General features: G+C 42.9%; 1 protein-coding gene across 1 annotated transcript in view; it reads left to right on the top strand.

The window, feature by feature from the left end:
* ankrd13c (ankyrin repeat domain 13C) overlaps window positions 1-22,458 on the top strand; it is a 57,527-nt gene that overhangs the window by 32,044 nt on the left and 3,025 nt on the right. Inside the window, exons 5-10 of the mRNA XM_084171936.1 lie at window positions 2,073-2,118; window positions 4,306-4,372; window positions 7,700-7,844; window positions 8,043-8,174; window positions 17,239-17,400; window positions 22,133-22,212. Coding sequence (XP_084028062.1) covers window positions 2,073-2,118; window positions 4,306-4,372; window positions 7,700-7,844; window positions 8,043-8,174; window positions 17,239-17,400; window positions 22,133-22,212 — 632 coding nt within the window. The remainder of the gene's footprint in view (window positions 1-2,072; window positions 2,119-4,305; window positions 4,373-7,699; window positions 7,845-8,042; window positions 8,175-17,238; window positions 17,401-22,132; window positions 22,213-22,458) is intronic.

Below are 22,458 nucleotides of genomic sequence, written 5' to 3' on the forward strand. Positions count from 1 at the left end.
GTTTTTCACAATTCCTGACATTTAATCCTAGTAAAACTTCCCTGTCTTAGGTCAGTTAGGATCACCACTTTATTTTAGGAATGTGAAATGTCAGAATAATAGTAGAGTGATTTATTTCAGCTTTTCTTTCTTTCATCACATTCCCAGTGGGTCAGAAGTTTACATACACTCAATTAGTATTTGGTAGCATTGCCTTTAAATTGTTTAACTTGGGTCAAACGTTTCGGGTAGCCTTCCATAAGCTTCCCACAATAAGTTGGGTGAATTTTGGCCCATTCCTCCTGACAGAGCTGGTGTAACTGAGTCAGGTTTGTAGGCCTCCTTGCTCGCACATGCTTTTTCAGTTCTGCCCACACATTTTCTATAGGATTGAGGTCAGGGCTTTGTAATGGTCACACCAATACCTTGACTTTGTTGTCCTTAAGCCATTTTGCCACAACTTTGGAAGTATGCTTGGGGTCATTGTCCATTTGGAAGACCCATTTGCGACCAAGCTTTAACTTCCTGACTGATGTCTTGAGATGTTGCTTCAATATATCCACATAATTTTCCTTCCTCATGATGCCATCTATTTTGTGAAGTGCACCAGTCCCTCCTGTAGCAAAGCACCCCCACAGCATGATGGTGCCACCCCCGTGCTTCACGGTTGGGATGGTGTTCTTCGGCTTGCAAGACACCCCCTTTTTCCTCCAAACATAATGATGGTCATTATGGCCAAACAGTTATATTTTTGTTTCATCAGACCAGAGGACATTTCTCCAAAATGTACGATCTTTGACCCCATGTGCAGTTGCAAACTGTAGTCTGGCTTTTTTATGGCGGTTTTGGAGAAGTGGCTTCTTCCTTGCTGAGCGGCCTTTGAGGGTATGTCGATATAGGACTTGTTTTACTGTGGATATAGATACTTTTGTACCTGTTTCCTCCAGCATCTTCACATGGTCCTTTGCTGTTGTTCTGGGATTGATTTGCACTTTTCGCACCAAAGTACGTTAATCTCTAGGAGACAGAACGCGTCTCCTTCCTGAGCGGTATGACGGCTGCGTGGTCCCATGGTGTCTATACTTGCGTACTATTGTTTGTACAGATGAACGTGGTACCTTCAGGCGTTTGGAAATTGCTCCCAAGGATGAACCAAACTTGTGGAGGTCTACAATTTTTTTTTCTGAGGTCTTGGCTGATTTCTTTTGATTTTCCCATGATGTCAAGCAAAGAGGCACTGAGTTTGAAGGTAGGCCTTGAAATACATCCACAGGTAAACCTCCAATTGACTCAAATGATGTCAATTAGCCTATCAGAAGCTTCTAAAGCCATGAAATCATTTTCTGGAATTTTCCAAGCTGTTTAAAGGCACAGTGAACTTAGTGTATGTAAACTTATGACCCACTGGAATTGTGATACAGTGAATTATAAGTAAAATAATCTCTCTGTAAACAATTGTTGTAAAAATTACTTGTGTCATGAACAAAGTAGATGTCCTAACCGACTTGCCAAAACTATAGTTTGTTAACAAGGAATTTGTGGAGTGGTTGAAAAATGAGTTTCAATGACTCCAACCTAAGTGTATGTAAACTTCCGACTTATAATAATAATAATAATAATAATAATAATAATAATAATAATAATAATAATAGTAATAATAATAATATGCCATTTAGCAGACGCTTTTATCCAAATCCATGTGTGCATACATTTTTACGTATGGGTGGTCCCGGCGATCGAACCCACTACCCTGGCGTTACAAGCGCCATGCTCTACCAATTGAGCTACAGAGGACCACAACTTCAACTGTAGGTGAAAATCTAACTTCAGGGGATTATATTTCTCAGAGATGTGATGCGCTATCATTAATACTACATCTGGAGGTTTTATTTCCGGTCAGTACCGTGAGATTATGTGGGCCAGCTGTGTCATTTCAGAGCATTTTAACTACATATTGGATCCTAAACTCATTGAAGAAAATTAGGCTCAACTAGGATATGCTTGATACGGTAATGTCTGTCAGGTCCACTCTTCCTCAGTTTACTCTCGCTGGTGTATTTCGATAATGAAATTGATATTCTGTTTCTTTACAGCTGGGAGACTTTTACTTGGAGCTTCACTGGGACTTTCAAAGCTGGGGTGAGTTTTCTTTGCATTCCACACAAGTATATGATCAAATTACCCACAACCAGGCCTACTCACTACAACTGTTCAGTTTCTTTTTAACAACACAGAGTGCATCTACTTAGATTAAAGTTAAAATACTAGCATGGTTGACGTTGTTAAACAGAGTGTGTTTGTGTTAATGTGGTGGTATCTCTAAGAGAGCCCAGCTATGTGGGTGTCAGTGAGTGAGTGCTCTCTGCCTAGTTGGTTGGGAACAGAGTGAAGCTGAGAGATTGTTTACAACCCTGAGGTAATCCTCTGGAGGGAGTGGCTTTCCCATCCACACACTGACAGAAAGACAGACACTTCCCCTGGTGGTGGCTATACATCATTACAACATCCCACCACCAGCATTACTAAGGCCTATGAACATTTACATCAATCAATCTAATGTAATGTATTTTATAAAGCCCTTTTTACAGCAGAGTGCTTATACAGAAATCCAGCCTAAACCCCCAAAGAGCAAGCAATGCAGATGTAGAAGCACGATGTCTAGGAAAAACTCCCTAGAAAGGCAGGAACCTAGGAAGAAACTTAGAGAGGAACCGGGCTCCAAGCGTTGTCCAGTCCTCTTCTGGCTGTGCCGGGTAGCGATTCTAACATTGTCATTAATGCCAGATCGTTCTTCAAGATGTTCAAACGTTCATAAATGACCAGCAGGGTCAAATAATAATCACAGTGGTTATAGAGGGTGCACAAGGTCAGCACCTCAGGAGTAAATGTCAGTTGCCTTTTCATAGCTGAGCATTCAGAGGTCGAGCGAGGTAGAAAGAGAGAGAATCAATTAAGCTTAATTTTAGATGCATTATTCACTTAATGCCTATCGTTTCTTGGAATAAATTATAGAGAAAATGCTGTTACAAATGTCCTGAATTACTTTGGCTAAATGTCCAGTGTAAGTCAAGAGTGTGTTCACATGTCCCTGTCCATGTTAAATATTGACCTGCTTGTAAAAATTATGTGACTGTTCACAACAGTAAAGAAAGGGATGCTGATTGTGTAAGTGTGAGTTGGTAGAATTTGACAGGGGATGTAGCCTAGTGCCCCTGTGTGGCAATGGCTCAAATCCAAAGAATGCATTGGGAGATGCCTTTTTATATTAGCACTGTTCAGGAGGGTGAAACATCACAGAACATTCAGATGGAAATGTATAGTGCAGAACAGATATAACAGAGAATTGTGCCAGCTCTATTCATTCTATTTCTATATGCAATATTCTGAACATTTCACCTCACAGACATTGAGAGACCGGGACCCCAGCAGCCCTTTTCAATATGCTGGGGATAAAACAGACACGTTGTCCTGTCTGTACTAGTGCAGATCAAAGGGAATTGATTTCCTCTCAGAGAGAGGTGCACTGCTGGCACACATGGCATTCATAGGCTATGTTCCAATATCCATGCTAGCATACTTATATATACGTTAGAATTAAGGGGGTGTGGTATATGGCCAGTATACCACGGCTAAGGGCTGTTCTTAAGCAAGACACAACACGGAGTGCCTGGATACAGCCCTTAGCCGTGGTATGTTGGCCATATACCACAAACCACCTAGGTGCCTTATTGCTATTATAAACTGGTTACCAACGTAATTAAAAATAAATATTGTATCATGCCCATGGTATACGGTCTGATATACCACAGTTTTCAGCCAATCACCATTCAGGGCTCGAACCACCCAGTTTATAATGCAATATAGTACAGCATGCTAACGTGAGTATTGGAACATGGACAATAGTATGGTGCCCTCCAAGGGTCAGAAGTGGTCTCAAATCCTACTTACACATAACCTAAGTCAGTCATATAATACCTACTTACACATAACCTAAGTCAGTCATATAATAATAATCGAACCCGGGTCTGTAGTGATGCCTCAAGCACTGCGATGCAGTGCCTTAGACCGCTGCGCCACTCGGGAGGCAGGACTTATACCTTTTAAATACTTTTTCTCTCACTCTGTGATTTTGTGCAATTTATTTTGGTGCAGGACTTTGGAAATCATTATTTAATGACAGTCTGTAAAGAGTGTTAAATATTGAACTGCATATGCCTGTGCTGGTATGGGCTCCGAAAGGGGGAATATAGGAGCTTTGAAGTGGTTGGTGATGATCATTATTAAGGAGTTTCTAAACTTAGGCCTATTTATTTCCCCATGTTGCAGTGCCTTTGCTCTCCCGAATCCTTCCCTCTGACGCTTGTAAGATCTACAAACAGGGCATCAACATCCGGTGAGTCAAGTAATCCCTTGTTTTTATGACGTCTTAACAAGCAACAATTTGCTTGAAGCCAATAGATAAGATCATTGTAACAAAGAAGCATGTCAAACAGATTACAACACATGTAATAAACAGACGGATGTCCCATCATGGATCACTGATTCAGTTTTCTGTACTGGTCTCAGCTGCTACAGCCTGTGTAAAGCTTGTCCACGCACACACAATGCTGTTGCTTCTCCTCCTACGCAGCTCAAAATCCATAAACTGTCTTCACCAATGTTTAACCTTGGTTGGGTCTGTTTCTCCTTCAGCCATCTTGTCATAGTCTTGGCAGGGCAGAGATGAAGTTTCATTAAATGCAGAAAGAGTCAGGTATTGAGCTTTCCCCTATGGACAAACCCAAGGAGCCACCTCTGTCTAACAACATTAGACTGGTGCTTCTCCTGACTGATGTCCTCAGCTTCAGTATTATACTGATATGGTAAAACCCACTATAATAAAAGTCAATATGCCTTGAGAAAACTATTTTATTGAAGCACTTTCAAGCTTTTAGGGCCCTATTCAGTTCAGTATAAATCCCTGGCCTTGAACACTACACCTTCTCCCAGCTTTATGGGCTTCTGTAAAGCCAGCCCGAGCACGGTGGCTAACTACCAGCACGGTTAACTAGAGTGTGAAATCGGTTTTCACACTGCTGTGACTGAGCAGCACGGCATCTGTTTGCAGATCTATTACCTCTACATCCCTCTCCAAATAATTACACGTAGATAGAGAGAAGCAGCACCTACCCTCAACCTAACTCTACCGACTCTATTATAATTTGCCCAGTGCCGAGTTGTCACATTCAATTATTCCCCATCCAGTAGCAAAATGCTATTCACCAGTTGGACTATACAGAATACAGTAAAGTTCTCTGGGTTAATGTGTTAGCAGGCTGGTTAATGTATGCTGTGTTGCTGAGCTTTACAAGCCTCAGTGTTCAGTGACATGAAGCCAGGTTCAGGCTGTGTTGTTCTTCAAAGGGCCTGAATTTTACCACACACAGCTCTGGCATACCGTGACATGCGCACACACACACACACACACACACACACACACACACACACACACACACACACACAGAGAGACAGACAAATGAACGCGTTTTGAGGCGTTGCTAGGTTACTTGCCTCACAAATTGCCCCCCTCCTCCGCACCTCTCCTCTGCTCTGAATCTATGCAACGCTGAAGATTCAGGGCTAATTATTCTCAGACACATGAAAGTGTGTGCATGTTGTTGTGAGTGGGTGGTGAAGAAAGAAAGCTGTCTAACAGGCTTTCAAAATGTCCGTAGGAGAGGGGGGCCAAGGTATATAGTGCATTCGGAAAGTATTCAGACCCCTTCACTTTTTCCACATTTTGTTTAGTTACAGCCTTGTTCTAAAATGGATTAAATTAAATATACACACAACATCCCATAATGACAAAGCAAAAACAGGTTTTTCCAAATCTTTGCACATTTCATGCACTCAAATGTAATTCCTCTGCTGGAGGTGTAAAACACAAGGGGACATATTTGCAGAAAACAGAAATCACATTTACATAAGTATTCAGACCCTTTACTCAGTGCTTTGTTGAAGCACCTTTGGCAGCGATTACAGCCTTGAGTCTTCTTGGGTATGACGCTACAAGCTTGGCAAACCTGTATTTGGGGAGTTTCTCCCATTCTTCTTTCCAGATCCTCTCATGCTCTGTCAGGTTGGATGGGGAGCGTCGCTGCACAGCTATTTTCAGGTCTCTCCAGAGATGTTCGATCGGGTTCAAGTCCGGGCTCTGGCTGGGCCACTCAAGGACATTCAGAGACTTGTCCCGAAGCCACTCCTGCATTGTCTTGGCTGTGTGCTTAGGATGGTGCCAGGTTTCCTCCAGACGTGACGCTTGGCATTCAGGCCAAAGAGTTAAATCTTGGTTTCATCAGACTAGAGAATCTTGTTTCCCATGGTCTGAGAGTCCTTTAGGTGCCTTTTTGGCAAACTCCGAGCAGGCTGTCATGTGCCTTTTACTGAGGAGTGGCTTCCGTCTGGCCACTCTACCATAAAGGCCTTATTTGGTGGAGTGCTGTAGAGATGGTTGTCCTTTTGGAAGGTTCTCCTGTCTCCACAGAGGAACTCTGAAGCTCTGTCAGAGTGACCATCGGGTTCTTGGTCACCTTCCTGACCAAGGCCCTTCTCCCCCGATTGCTCAGTTTGGCTGGGCGGCCATCTCTAGGAAGAGTCTTGGTGGTTCCAAACTTATTCCATTTAAGAATGATGGAGGCCACTGTGTTCTTGGGGACCTTCAAGGCTGCATAAACGTTTTGGTACCCTTCCCCAGATCTGTGCCTCGACACAATCCTGTCTCAGAACTCTATGGACAATTCCTTCGACCTCATGGCTTGGTTTCTGCTCTGACAAGCACTGTCAACTGTGGGACCTTATATAGACAGGTGTGTGCCTTTCCAAATAATGTCCAATCAATTGAATTTACCACAGGTGGACTCCAATCAAGTTGTAGAAACATCTCAAGGATGATCAATGGAAACAAGATGCATCTGAGCTCAATTTCGAGTCTCATAGCAAAAGGTCTGAATACTTATGTAAATAAGGTATTTCTGTTTTCACTTTGTCATTACTGGGTATTGTGTGTAGATTGATGAGGAAAAAAATGAATTTAATCAATTTTAGAATAAGGCTGTAACGTAACAAAGTGGAGAAAGTCAAGGGATCTGAATACTTTCCAAATGCACTGTAACTTCATTTTCATTCCAATGGTTGAAAGTCTTCGCTCTGTCGTGCCTCTCACTCTCCTTTTCATTGTCTATGTGCAGCACATATAATTGTTTAGTTATTATCTTTGTTGCCACACCTCATTTCTCCACTACTTCCTGAAACTAGCTTTTCTCGGAAAACATAGAAATGGGTTGTCTCCCATGGCAACCATTAAATCAAAAGCCATCTGAGCTTTTAGAAACCAAGTTTCAATTCTTTAGTTTTATCGAAAAAAGCTTTACTTTTAAGCTGTCTGTTGCTTAGTGACAAGGAAGTGTCCTTGATCTTATACTCGGTGTGTGTGTGTGTGTTTGTGTGTGTGTCTCCCTCACACTCTTTCTGTCATTTCTCTCATTACTTCTTTTGATCTTTTGGTTTTTAAGGGGTGTGGAGGGGTTATGTAGATGTGAGTAATCAATAAGCATACATATGAACTAGAGGCAATATGTGCTTTTTTAATGTGCTGGTACTGGTGCTATTGACATTATATTGACCCATGAAGTGGTTTGAAATTCAATTTTCTCTCCTTCCCTTTCTGTCTGTTTGGTCATAGACTGGACACCACCCTAATAGACTTCACAGATATGAAGTGCCAACGTGGTGACCTCAGCTTCATCTTCGATGGTGACGCCATCCCCTCGGAGTCCTTTGTGGTGCTGGACAATGAACAGAAGGTGTACCAACGGATACACCACGAGGTGAGACACACGACTTGATGCTGAAGTTGTTGTTTTTGCACTTCTCTAGCTAATGACCCTCACAGTTTTTTTATTCCACCTTTAAAAATGGGGCACCTAGCTTCTGAACTCTGTGAGCCCTGTTTTTGTGAAGTGTGTTTGTGTGTGCTGAAGGCTTCTACCTGCTTACCAATTTGGCGGTGGCTCCTTGTGTTCCAGGAGTCAGAGATGGAGACAGAGGAAGAGGTGGACATCCTCATGAGCAGCGATGTTTACTCTGCCACCCTCTCCACCAAGTCCATCACATTCTCCAGAGCCCAGACCGGCTGGCTGTTCCGAGAGGATAAAACGGTTAATTTATACATCTCTGTCTCGCTCTCCGTCTAATACTAAAACATATCTTTCTCAAAATTAGGGCTGTGGCGATCATGACATTTTGTCAGCCGGTGATTGTCAAGCAAATAACTGCCGGTCTCACGGTAATTGACCGTTAATGAACATAAACACATTTAGCATCTCCTGGCTTCCACGCATAGCCTACAAGCCACTGATGCAGACCTTTGGAACATCTACATTTAAAAAAGTCTAATAAATCCATTTAATATAGCCTACACCACCACAATAAATTCATTATTTATTTCAGACAGGTCTAAAGAAAATGTAGTTTATTTCAGAAGAACACAATAGCATACTCTGAGTTGTCCTTATGTTAGGCCCTGATCTGGCAATGCCATATGGCTGTAGGCTACTCTAGTTCATTTAGCAGACAAAGATTTGCTTTGAATTCCATGGCATTATTTTATAGTATGAAGAATACAATTGAACATAGCTGTATAAAATAGATAGGATATTTTCTCCAAACGATTTCTGAGTGCGTGCGCACATGCGGCTATTCTGTGTTGACCGGTTAACAAAGAAACAGGTCCTCCTATATGCTTGATTTGGAGTTATTTATGCAACTTTAGTTGTGATACAAACGTTGGGTAAATTTAGATTTTTAATACATTCTAAGACTGCATGTGACTCTAATGATGATTTGAAAAAAGTTGCATGAACGGCATACTCTTTGCTTTGGTTCTTGTGCAGGCTGCACACACTTCATCAGTCTCTCATTCACATTTTGACAAGCACTTAATAATGCCTGGAATTACCCGGCGGCATCGCCCTTGTGTGGCCGTAATGCCCCCTAAAAAAATCCATGCCTTTTGCAGCCAGTGGCCAATTCTTATTAGCCAATGCCCGTCACGTGATCGGGTCCTTCTCACAGGCATCTCAGCTTCCATGTAGACTAAAAGTGAAGACCGACACATCAGCGACGGAACTGCGCGTGTCCTTTTTATTGAATTCCGAGGCGCATATTGAAGATGTTAAAAGAACTGTCCACATTTAGTTTTTGTCAGCCAACAAGCCAACTAGGCCTTATTTTATTTATTTATTTATTTTTATTTCACCTTTATTTAACCAGGTAAGCCAGTTGAGAACAAGTTCTCATTTACAACTGCGACCTGGCCAAGATAAAGCAAAGCAGTGTGAAAAAAAAAACAACAACACAGAGTTACATATGGAATAAACAAAACGTACAGTCAATAACACAATAGAAAATCTATATAAAGTGTGTGCAAATGTAGTAAGTTATGGAGGTAAGGCAATAAATAGGCCATAGTGCAAAATAATTAAAATGTAGTATTAACACTGGAGTGATAGATGTGCAGAAGATGATGTGCAAATAGAGATACTGGGGTGCAAATGAGCAAAATAAATAACAATGTAAATAACAATATGGGGATGAGGTAGTTGGGTGGGCTAATTACAGATGGGCTGTGTACAGGTGCAGTGATCGGTAAGCTGCTCTGACAACTGATGCTTAAAGATAGTGAGGGAGATACAGTGGGGAGAACAAGTATTTGATACACTGCCGATTTTGCAGGTTTTCCTACTTACAAAGCATGTAGAGGTCTGTAATTTTTATCATAGGTACACTTCAACTGTGAGAGGCGGAATCTAAAATCAATAAAATCACATTGTATGATTTTTAAGTAATTAATTTGCATTTTATTGCATGACATAAGTATTTGATACATCAGAAAAGCAGAACTTAATATTTGGTACAGAAACCTTTGTTTGCAATTACAGAGATCATATGTTTCCTGTAGGTCTTGACCAGGTTTGCACACACTGCAGCAGGGATTTTGGCCCACTCCTCCATACAGAAATTCTCCAGATCCTTCAGGTTTCGGGGCTGTCGCTGGGCAATACGGACTTTCAGCTCCCTCCAAAGATTTTCTATTGGGTTCAGGTCTGGAGACTGGCTAGGCCACTCCAGGACCTTGAGATGCTTCTTACGGAGCCACTCCATAGTTGCCCTGGCTGTGTGTTTCGGGTCGTTGTCATACTGGAAGACCCAGCCACGACCCATCTTCAATGCTCTTACTGAGGGAAGGAGGTTGTTGGCCAAGATCTCGCAATACATGGCCCCATCCATCCTCCCCTCAATACGGTGCAGTCGTCCTGTCCCCTTTGCAGAAAAGCATCCCCAAAGAATGATGTTTCCACCTCCATGCTTCATGGTTGGGATGGTGTTCTTGGGGTTGTACTCATCCTTCTTCTTCCTCCAAACACGGCGAGTGGAGTTTAGACCAAAAAGCTATATTTATGTCTCATCAGACCACATGACATTCTCCCATTCCTCCTCTGGATCATCCAGATGGTCATTGGCAAACTTCAGACGGGCCTGGACATGCGCTGGCTTGAGCAGGGGGACCTTGCGTGCGATGCAGGATTTAAATCCATGACGGCGTAGTGTGTTACTAATGGTTTTCTTTGAGACTGTGGTCCCAGCTCTCTTCAGGTCATTGACCAGGTCCTGCCGTGTAGTTCTGGGCTGATCCCTCACCTTCCTCATGATCATTGATGCCCCACGAGGTGAGATCTTGCATGGAGCCCCAGACCGAGGGTGATTGACCGTCATCTTGAACTTCTTCCATTTTCTAATAATTGCGCCAACAGTTGTTGCCTTCTCACCAAGCTGCTTGCCTATTGTCCTGTAGCCCATCCCAGCCCTGTGCAGGTCTACAATTTTATCCCTGATGTCCTTACACAGCTCTCTGGTCTTGGCCATTGTGGAGAGGTTGGAGTCTGTTTGATTGAGTGTGTGGACAGGTGTCTTTTATACAGGTAACGAATTCAAACAGGTGCAGTTAATACAGGTAATGAGTGGAGAACAGGAGAGCTTCTTAAAGAAAAACTAACAGGTCTGTGAGAGCCGGAATTCTTACTGGTTGGTAGGTGATCAAATATTTATGTCATGCAATAAAATGCTAAGTAATTACTTAAAAATCATACAATGTGATTTTCTAGATTTTTGTTTTAGATTCCGTCTCTCACAGTTGAAGTGTACCTATGATACAAATTACAGACCTCTACATGCTTTGTAAGTAGGAAAACCTGCAAAATCGGCAGTGTATCAAATACTTGTTCTCCCCACTGTAAGTGTCTCCAGCTTCAGAGATTTTTGCAGTTCGTTCCAGTCATTTGCAGCAGAGAACTGGAAGGAATGGCGACCAAAGGAGGTGTTGGCTTTGGGGATGACCAGTGAGATATACCTACTGGAACGCATACTACGGGTGGGTGTTGCTATGGTGACCAATGAGCTAAGATAAGGCGGGGATTTGCCTAGAAGGGATTTATAGATGACCTGGAGCCAGTGGGTTTGGCGACGAATATGTAGTGAGGGCCAGCCAACGAGAGCGTACAGGTCACAATGGTGGGTAGTATATGGGGCTTTGGTGACAAAACGGATGGCACTGTGATAGACTACATCCAATTTGCTGAGTAGAGTGTTGGAAGCTATTTTGTAAATGACATCGCCGAAGTCAAGGATCGGTAGGATAGTCAGTTTTACAAGGGCATGTTTAGCAGCATGAGTGAAGGAGGCTTTGTTGGGAAATAGGAAGCCGATTCTAGATTTATCTTTGGATTGGAGATGCTTAATGTGAGTCTGGAAGAAGAGTTTACAGTGTAACCAGACACCTACGTATTTGTAGTTGTCCACATATTCTAAGTCAGAGCCGCCGAGAGTAGTGATTCTAGTCGGGCAGGCGGGTGCAAGCAGTGTTCGATTGAAGAGCATGCATTTAGTTTTACAAGCGTTTAAGAGTAGTTGGAGGCCACGGAAGGAGTGTTGTATGGCATTGAAGCTTGTTTGGAGGTTTGTTAACACAGTGTCCAATGAAGGGCCAGATGTATACAAAATGGTGTCATCTGCGTAGAGGTGGATCTGAGAGTCACCAGCAGCAAGAGCGACATCATTGATATACACAGAGAATAGAGTCGGCACGAGAATTGAACCCTGTGGCACCCCCATAGACTGCCAGAGGTCCAGACAACATGCCCTCTGATTTGATACATTGAACTCTATCTGAGAAGTAGTTGGTGAACCAGGCGAGGCAGTCATTTGAGAAACCAAGGCTATTTAGTCTGCCAATAAGAATGCGGTGATTGACAGAGTCAAAAGCCTTGGCCAGGTCAATGAAGACGGCTGCACAGTACTTTCTTTCATAGATCGCGGTTATTATATCGTTTAGGACCTTGAGCGTGGCTGAGGTACACCCATGACCAGCTCGGAAACCAGATAGTATAGCGGAGAAGGTACGGTGGGATTCTAAATGGTCGGTGATCTGTTTGTTAACTTGGCTTTCAAATACTTTCGAAAGGCAGGGCAGGATGGATATAGGTCTGTAACAGTTTGGATCTAGAGTGTCACCCCCTTTGAAGAGGGGGATGACCGCGGCAGCTTTCCAATCTCTGGGGATCTCAGACGATACGAAAGAGAGGTTGAACAGGCTGGTGATAGGAGTTGTGACAATTTCGGCAGCTAATTTTAGAAAGAAAGGGTCCAGATTGTCTAGCCCAGCTGATTTGTAGGGGTCCAGATTTTGCAGCTCTTTCAGAACATCAGCTATCTGAATTTGGGTGAAGGAGAAGCGGGGGGGGGGGGCATGGGCAAGTTGCAACGGAGGGTGCAGAGCTGGTGGCCGGGGTATGGGTAGCCAGGTGGAAAGCATGGCAAGCCGTAGCAAAATGCTTGTTGACATTTTTGATTATCGTAGATTTATCGGTAGTGACAGTGTTTCCTAGCCTCAGTGCAGTGGGCAGTTGGGAGGAGGTGCTCTTATTCTCCATGGACTTTACAGTGTCCCAAAACTTTTTGGAGTTAGTGCTACAGGATGCACATTTCTGTTTGAAAAAGTTAGCCTTTGCTTTCCTTTTTTTTTTTTTTTTTTTTTTTTCTGGGGGGGGGATGGATCAGCATATAGATAGATTGTAACTTCTATCAATGTAATTGTGTGCATCACTTCCAATCCCCCATTTTTTAAATATATATACTCCCCTTTATTACTTTTCAACCCCGCCATCCTTTCCCTACTTGGAGTAAATTAGTGAACAACAATGCCCAGGCCTCTACTTCCGGCCTATACTTACTATCTACACCTTATGGACACAGTCAATTTTACAATAATTCTATTATATTTGTTTAGTTTTTTTTGTTTTTGCTCCTGAACTACTTCTACTCTCAACCTCTCCGATCATTTTCATGATGTCCATCCGGTTTGCTTCTATATGCCATATCTTTCTAACTGTGCTCTTTCCCAAAAGCTCCCAACATACAACCTATATACTTATTATGGACACACTTACATTATTAGCTACCTTTGTTATTATTTGTTGTTATTTGTTATTAGTCCCATCCTTCAACTCCATTCAATACCTCCCATCTATCTCTTAACACCATCCATATAGGATTTCTATTTGCCATATATATTTCAATCGTACTGTGATGCTTTACAAAAGTTCTGAACCTTTCTATTCTCATTGCTTCTACAGGTTGTGAATTAAAAATATACATTTTTGCTAAAGTATTATTATATTATTGATCGATTTACTATGACTTTTCAGATCACCCAGTAATGCATTTGAAACCCCACCTCTTTAAGGAATACCTGGGATAGGATAAAGTAATCCTTCTACCCCCCCCCAAAAAAAATTGTAAAGTGGTTATCCCACTGGCTATAGGGTGAATGCATCAATTTGTGAGTCGCTCTGGACTAGAGCGTCTGCTAAATGACGTAAATGTGCCCTTGAGCAAGGCACTTAACCCTAATTGCTCCTGTAAGTCGCTCTGGATAAGAGCGTCTGCTAAATGACTTAAATGTAAATGTAATGCTATCTGCAAGGTTAGCTCCAGGTAAATATTGCAATCCTTTAGCCATTCCTGGACCTGTGTCCAAAAACAAGCTACAAATGGACAGTACCAAAACAAATGATCTAATGATTCTGTCTCTTCACAGCAAAATCTGTAGAGCTGGGAAGATTGTATCCCCCATATAAATAACATTCTATTGGTAGCAAGAATTTTATATAATAATTTAAATTGAAAGATTCAAATTTTTGAATCCGGTGTCGATTTGCGTGTCAGTTCATAAACACTATACCATGGGATCAGTACGTCAAATCTCTTCCAAACTATTTTGCAATCTATATGGGACGGCTGTCAATCCTTTGGTCCTTAAGTGAAACTGATATACTTTTTTATTTATCACAGTTTTCCTTAACCAATTATGTTCTTTAATGCAAGGCCGACAGACAAGTTCCTTACTTTCTCCCCCTTCCACTTTCCTCTTCCACTTTTGCGGTAAGGCTGCAATTATTTGGTTGTAATTTTGAGTAGAGCAGACATTTCCATATGTTTTTGTTAGCTGCATGTGCGACATAACTCCACCAGTCCTACCGATGATATCATTTACGAAGATTATACCTTTTTTAAACATTCTATCAAAAAATAAAGGTTTTTTGTCAATTAGTATATTTGAATTTAACCACAATATTTATTGTTTTTGCTTTCCTAACTGATTTTGTATATTGGTTACTGACTTCCCTGAAAAGTTGCATATCGCGGGGGCTGTTCGATGCTAATGCCGTACGCCACAGGATGTTTTTGTGCTGGTCAAGGGCAGTCAAGTCTGGGGTGAACCAGGGGCTATATCTGTTCTTAGTTCTGAATTTTTTTAATGGGGCATGCTTATTTAAGATGGAGAGGAAAGCACTGTTAAAGAACAACCAGGCATCCTCTACTGACGGAATGAGGTCAATATCCATCAAGGATACCCGGGCCAGGTCAATTAGAAAGGCCTGCTCGCTGAAGTGTTTTAGGGAGCGTTTGACAGTGATGAGGGGTGGTCGTTTGACCCATTACGGACGCAGGCAATGAGGCAGTGATCGCTGAGATCCTGGTTGAAGACAGCGGAGGTGTATTTAGAGGGTAAATTAGTCAGGATGATATCTATGAGGGTGCCCATGTTAACGGATTTAGGGTTGTACCTGGGAGGTTCCTTGATAATTTGTGTGAGATTGAGGGCATCTAGTTTATATTGTAGGACGGCCGGGGAACTAGGCCTAACGAACAGCAAAAGCACTAGCCTATGTCAATCTACTATCCCCCATAGTACAAAGGTTGACCTATACTATTGGTCAACTTGTCCTTCTGTGCGAGAAATAAATATTCCTAACTTAGTCTGGAACAGTTGTGGGATACGATAGATCCCAAATGAATACAACCACTCTCATCAAAAAACCTTTTAAAAGCAATGAGGTTGATGCAACAGATCAGAGCGTTTAGCTTAAAATGTTGATAAACTATTAGGCTATTTTTCCACATTATAAGCGCAGCGATGCGCACACTGCAGTAGGCTATAAGCGCAAATGTTCCAAAATGTAATCAATTAGCGGGAAAACACCATTCTCAAAAGTGACCGCAAATGTGATTATGCATGTAATGCTTTATTATAAAGGTGCATTTTTATGGTGAAAATGTTCTTCCCCAAACTTGAAACTCACGCGCCGCCTATGTATGCTAGTTAGGTTCTACACCGGTTATAAAGCTGATTAATGTGCTTAATTCTAAGAAGTTATTTGGCCACTTTAGTTGTGATACAAACCTTATCAAAACATATAGGCCTATGGGCTAGGCTACATGAGGTGTGCGACTGATTTGAAAAAGTTGCAAAAAAAGGCATGTGCTGTTTCTTGCCTTAATGCACACAAGCTGGGCATCCTTCACAAGTGATAATATATCATTCACAAGTGATAGGCTAATTTTCTCACCCATCAGACTATTCTTAATTTAATATTGTCTTTACATATACTAAATAATATATGTGTGAAATTAGTTTTGATTTAGAATGGACCATTATCATGCACCGGTCTCGGAACAGGGGCAGGGCAAAATACATGTAATCTATGCACTTAAATAGTGAATGGAGGACACCTTTCCCATGGGTCATTTTCATGCCAGCCAGGTGGGCTATACTCCTGTTGTAAAGTGAAGCAATATGCTTAATATTTGGAAAGTTGAGAAATAAATATAGTAGGCCTAGCCTGTAGAAAGCTGATAGGATCCTCCTTTTTATAATAGAGGTCATCAAAACTCTGTTTTCTCATACAATTGCATAGCCTATAGAAATGTTGCGCAACATGCTCTCATGAAGTGTTTGATTTGATTTTTGATTACATTTGCATTGATGTCAGAGGGATTAGAGGGACAATAGAGTGCTGAGTACCAGGCAGTTAGCAAGTTTGGTAGGCTACTAATGACCATCAGCAGCATCAGAGCTTGGAGAAGCCTAGTTACCGTGACTAAATGGTGTCACGAGAATTTTGTTATCTCAATGGTTGAACTCAACTATCACTTAAGCTTTGAATAATTCCCAGAGGTTGTAAGGCTCTGGTTAACGAAGAATTAAACAAATTCCCAGTCTTTATTCAGAGAGCGCTCTCCCGCTAAAAACCCACACAGTCTTTTTATATGCGTTCACACAAAGGAACTTGCTCCGCCCACCTTTAGGCGGCCTGTGACTTTCCGCAGTATAGAATGTTTAAGTTTAACAGTTTCTAGGTTCCCCCTTCCTATGGAATGTTTGTCTCCAACTGTTTTTACCCCCCTTCCCTGTTAGTGGTTTTATTGTCTTATAACTCTAACACAGTTTACACAGTTATACAGTATCGGGGAGGAATATTATAGTCATTACATTAAACATACAAATTCATCTATCAATGGTCACGTGGAATTTGACTGCGGTCATGACTCGTGACCGCCAGTGTGGCGGTAATACAGTCACCGAACAGCCCTACTCAGAATGTGACCTCTGCTACTCTACAGTACAGTCTTGTTATTCAATGCAGTACAGGATACCCATGTCCCACAACAAAGTTCAAAGGCAACAGAGTAACCAAAACATAGAGGTTGTGTTTGATAAACATCTTGGGAGACTATTATTATTGGGGTATTGCTGTTTGGTTCTGTCTTTTGAAGGGAAATTGGTGACTGAGTTTTTTTTTTTCATGTCCTTTGTCGCTCCAGGAGCGTGTGGGAAATTTCCTGGCAGATTTCTACTCAGTGAACGGGCTGGTGCTGGAGTCACGGAAGCGTCGGGAGCACCTGACCGAGGAGGACATCCTGAGGAACAAAGCCATCATGGAGAGCCTGAGCAAAGGAGGGAACCTCATTGAGCAGAACTACGAGGTGAGCTCCGCCGTGAGGCCCTCTAGCTGCAGAACTATGAGGTGAGCTCCGCCGTGAGGCCCTCTAGCTGCAGATCTATGAGGTGAGCTCCGCCGTGAGGCCCTCTAGCTGCAGAACTATGAGGTGAGCTCCGCCGTGAGGCCCTCTAGCTGCAGATCTATGAGGGGAGTCTCTCTAGCTGCAGAGTACGGGTATACTGTATGGCCACAATGTAAACATTCACCCAACTAAAACATTTAACAATATTTTCACATCCATACCGTTACAGAACTTTTAACTTTTCCTCTTCTCAAACCTTGTTGTGACCCAGAGCTATAGCGCCATGCTGGGCCTCTGTGCTGGCTTGGGTTCAGTCTTTGTCTAGTTTAGCAGTGGGACCTCCCAAGTTGGGGCCCTTGGCTGAAGTTCTATGCTGGGGCCTCTAACTGGAATTCTGCTAGGGCCGACTGGTATGATGTCACCTGTTATGGCTGTGTGCTGGGCACTGTGTGCAAAGTGAAGATCCTGTTTGCTTGTACCTTCAGCATAAATGCGAGTTCAGTCCTGAAACTCTCCTCTCCCGCTGTACCTTTGGGGTAGGCCCTCTCAGACCCCACTACTTGCCACTCTTATATCACCATCCTATAGGATCTCCTCTCACTTCCAGTCACTTTTACCAAAACATGTCAATGAGACATGGACCACAAGAGTGTCATGTCTTTTCACTTAGCATACGGCTCTTTTGATGTAGAACATGTCGGCATGGTTTATTTGGAAATACTCACTCCTCTTGGGTTTCTTTTATAGTTGTATTTGTTTTGGACATACTGTCTGTCGGAATGAAAACGGCCCTTCTAAACCTCGTTTGTGGCATTTTGCCAAGGGAGAACGACTGCCCCTCTCATTGAAGCCATGGAAGTTCAAGGCCGACCGCAGTACTGGAGGTATTGTAAGCAGAAAGCCGGAACCCCCATTATAGTGAATGGGAATTGCTTCTAATACACAGTGCATTCGGAAAGTATTCAGACCCCTTCACCTTTTCCACATTTACGTTACAGCCTTATTCTAAAATGGATTGAATAAAAACATTTCCTCATCAATCTACAACAATACCCCATAATGACGAAGCGAAAACAGCTTTTTAGAATTTTTTTGCAAATGTATTAAAAATAAAAAACAGAAATACCTTATTTACATAAGTATTCAGACCCTTTGCTATGAAACTCGAAATTGAGCTCAGGTGCATCCTGTTTCCATTGATCATCCTTGAGATGTTTCTACAACTTGATTGTAACGAGGCACAGATCTGGGGAAGGGTACCAAAAAATATCTGCAGCATTGAAGGTCCCCAAGAACACAGTGGCCTCCATCATTCTTAAATGGAAGAAGTTTGGAACCACCAAGACTCTTCCTAGAGCTGGCCGCCCGGCCAAACAGCAATCGGGGCGGGAGTATGGCCTTGGTCAGGGAGGTGACCAAGAACCCGATGGTCACTCTGACAGAGCTGCAAAGTTCCTCTGTGGAGATGGAAGAAACGTCCAGAAGGAAAACCATCTCTGCAGCACTCCACCAATCAGGCCTTTATGGTAGAGTGGCAAGACGGAAGCCACTCCTCAGTAAAAGGCACATGACAGCCCGCTTGGAGTTTGCCAAAAGGCACCTAAAGGACTCTCAGACCATGAGAAACAAGATTCTCTGGTCTGATGAAACCAAGATTGAACTCTTTGGCCTGAATGCCAAGCGTCATGTCTGGAGGAAACCTGTCACCATCCCTACAGTGAAGCATGGTGGTGGCAGCATCATGCTGTGGGAATGTTTTTCAGCAGCAGGGACTGGGAGACTAGTCAGGATCGAGGGAAAGCTGAACGGAGCAAAGTACAGAGAGATCCTTAATGAAAACCTGCTCCAGCGCGCTCAGGACCTCAGACTGGGGAGAAGGTTCACCTTCCAACAGGACAATGACCCTAAGCACACAGCCAAGACAACGCAGGAGTGGCTTCAAGACAGGTCTCTGAATGTCCTTGAGTGGCCCAGACAGAGCCCGGATTTGAAACCGACCGAACATCTCTGGAGAGACCTGAAAATAGCTGTGCAGCAACGCTCCCCATCCAACCTGACAGAGCTTGAGAGGATCTGCAGAGAAGAATGGGAGAAACTCCCCAAATACAGGTGTGCCAAGCAACAAATTATTTTAAAATCGCACACAGAAGAAGTTATAAGGTCCTCTGTAGCTCAATTGGTAGAGCATGGCGCTTGTAACACCAGGGTAGTGGGTTCGATCCCCGGGACCACCCATATGTAAAAATGTATGCACACATGACTGTAAGTCGCTTTGGATAAAAGCGTCTGCTAAATGGCATATTATTATTATATTATTAATTTAGTTGCTAATGGCAGCCTGCAGTACCCCGGTCGGCCTTCAACTTGAGTTACTCAATGAGAGGGGGCAGCACTGAACTAGCGTGCAACGTCACTTCCTGCACTCAAACTGCACGTTATATCTCCATGAGACGGCATCTTATCCAACTTAATTTGACTTCAATGTGCTATTGAGTCTTCACATAGGCATGAATGGTGTCACATGATCGATGGCTTTGTCCATTCATATCATTTGCATTTTGCCCCACTTCCTTGAGCATGTATACCAGGCACCCCCCTCTAGTGATGGAAGCTAAATTTGGCCCTATAGATAATTTGCTTTGGGAGCCCTTGTCTAAGCACTGCACATAAAGCCTCCAAAAGGGAAGTCATGGCCTCACAAAGCTCAATATATGCTTTTTGGCGGCTCTGTTGTTTTTGTTAGTCCTGTCATGTCGTGAACTGGGTTTTGTGTTGTTGATGTGTCCTGTGGTATTTACTTCCTGTGGTATTGTTGTCCTTGAACTGTGGTGGTAAATGCTTTCAAGCATTTTTTATCTGTTGTTCACATTTTATTTTTTACTGTGTATTTAACCGGTATTAAAACCTGTGAGCATATAGGTCAAGGTCAGCTCAGTATTGAACGGAAAAAAACTGCTTACACACAGTCCTTTGTGCATCCATCCATGTTTGTACAAGTGATTCCCTGCTCAGTGGAAACTGTTTTGCAGAAGTAGGTTGAGGGAAAAATAACATGCCGAGTCCGTCCCAGCACTGACGTCGTCCTCTGTTTACTCCGACGGTGGTGGCATAGCGGGTCAGCGCGGTACCTGGGGACACAGATAGTGGGGGGTTTAAAGCAGGGCTCTGTACTACTGACTAGGTGGATGAAGTCTAAAACCCCTGGTTCCACGGAGCAACGGGGGGGGGGCACGGCCAACAGACTGGAGGCAATGGGGGTGGCGGGAGCGAGAGGCGTGCGAGCCAACAGCAAATGTATCAAAACACTGTGCTCCACTAGGTCCCACAGGGATAATAACATAGTCCAGTTTGAAGTAAAGGGAACCCTATTTGTGAATGATGGGATACTGACTATCATCTGGTGCCAATTATGTCTGTCTTCTCTTGAAGTAGGCCACTGTACATTATGGTGGATACTTCTCAATTCACGTTTCAGAATATCACAGTCACTCATAGTGATGGGTCAGTTAAGGAGAGAGAGTTCAATACTAGTGTGGATGTGTGTGAGTTTGTGCATACGTGCGTATTTGTGGATGTGCGTCGGTTGGTGTTCTCGAGGTTGCCATGGCCACAGTATTAGCAGGATAGTACTATTGTGGAGCCAGGTCTGCTGACCTATGTGAGATAGTAAGCCTGTGTGTGTCCAGGGCCAACTTTTAATGTCCAGAGAGGTGCAAGGTGCTGGTGACAAGCCACGTGTCGAGAATTAACAACCCCTTTTCATTCATGCAGTATGTGTGCAGCTGTAAAATCATCAAGTTGTTTTTACCACTGTTCATGTGGTCATTCCTGCTCTCAGCATTAGTGATGCACATTGGCCCTCTAGTGACACGAATGTGGATGTGAATTGTAGACCGAATTGTGCAGTAGCTAAGTTGACTTCATAAAGGTAAAAGAGGAGACTTGAGTTCCAAAAGTAAAAGTTTTAATACGGGGGACAGATGGTCATGTGAAAATGCAAAGGCTAAAAAGGATGGTATAATAGCCCTAGTGGCCAACAGCAAATGGAAAACACTTGTATACTTTAAGACCATGTTAAGTTAATTATGAGTCACAGGAGGCTGCTGAAGGGGAACGGCTCATAATAATGGCCGGAACGGCGTTAATGGAATGGCATAAAACACCTGGAAACCATGTGTTTGATGTATTTGATACCGTTCCACCTATTCCGCTCCAGTCAGTACCACGAGCCCGTTCTCCCCAGTTAAAGTGCCACCAACCTCCTGTGGTGTCAGTAATTAAGCTGGTTACTCATGATATGATTGTAAGCATAGATATGCTCCTCATAGGAAATTGGTCGTCGTCGATCTTGGTCGTCTGGGTTGGTCCCCACAATCCCCCCTATGATCGATTATGCTCCAACCTCAACGATTGTCACTCCCATGTCCTCAGCAGCCTACATCTAATTTATTTCAGGTGGATACAGGCGAAATCTTACAAACAACTTAGCAAAAAATGAAGCGTTTTTCAGAAGAGCATAAAAAATTATTTAAAAAACGTTTAGTGTACAGTTTGTTTTGTCTGACCGTGTTTTGGTTTGTGTTCTTTGAAGTCAGTTTGTTATGTAGGACTTTTTTATCTTGACTTTGTTCTGTGTAGCTTTGTGTTGTCAGGTGTCTGTCCTTGCCAATGATTTGGGTTTCCTTCTCTTTAGCCTGTGAGGCGACAGTCACTAACTGCCCCTTCACCCAACACTATCTCCTGGGAGGAATACATCAACGCAGAGAACGGAAAGTATGCATGACCATTACTTTTTTACTTCTCACCACACTTCACAAGTTTTCTTTCACACGCACTCTTACTCATTGTTAGTCTCACATGTCTACATACAGGGTTAAATGAAGGACAGACAGATGGATCACTTATGCACAGTTACGACAGGGAGAGTGGGTGGATAGTTCTATTTAAAGCCAATCCTCTTACTTCATCAGTTAAAGCTGTGGAGAGCTGTTCCACTTTCTGTTGGAGAAACCTGACCCT

The sequence above is a fragment of the Coregonus lavaretus genome (assembly GCF_964263955.1).
Source record: "Coregonus lavaretus genome assembly, chromosome: 11".
Lineage (NCBI taxonomy): Eukaryota > Metazoa > Chordata > Actinopteri > Salmoniformes > Salmonidae > Coregonus > Coregonus lavaretus.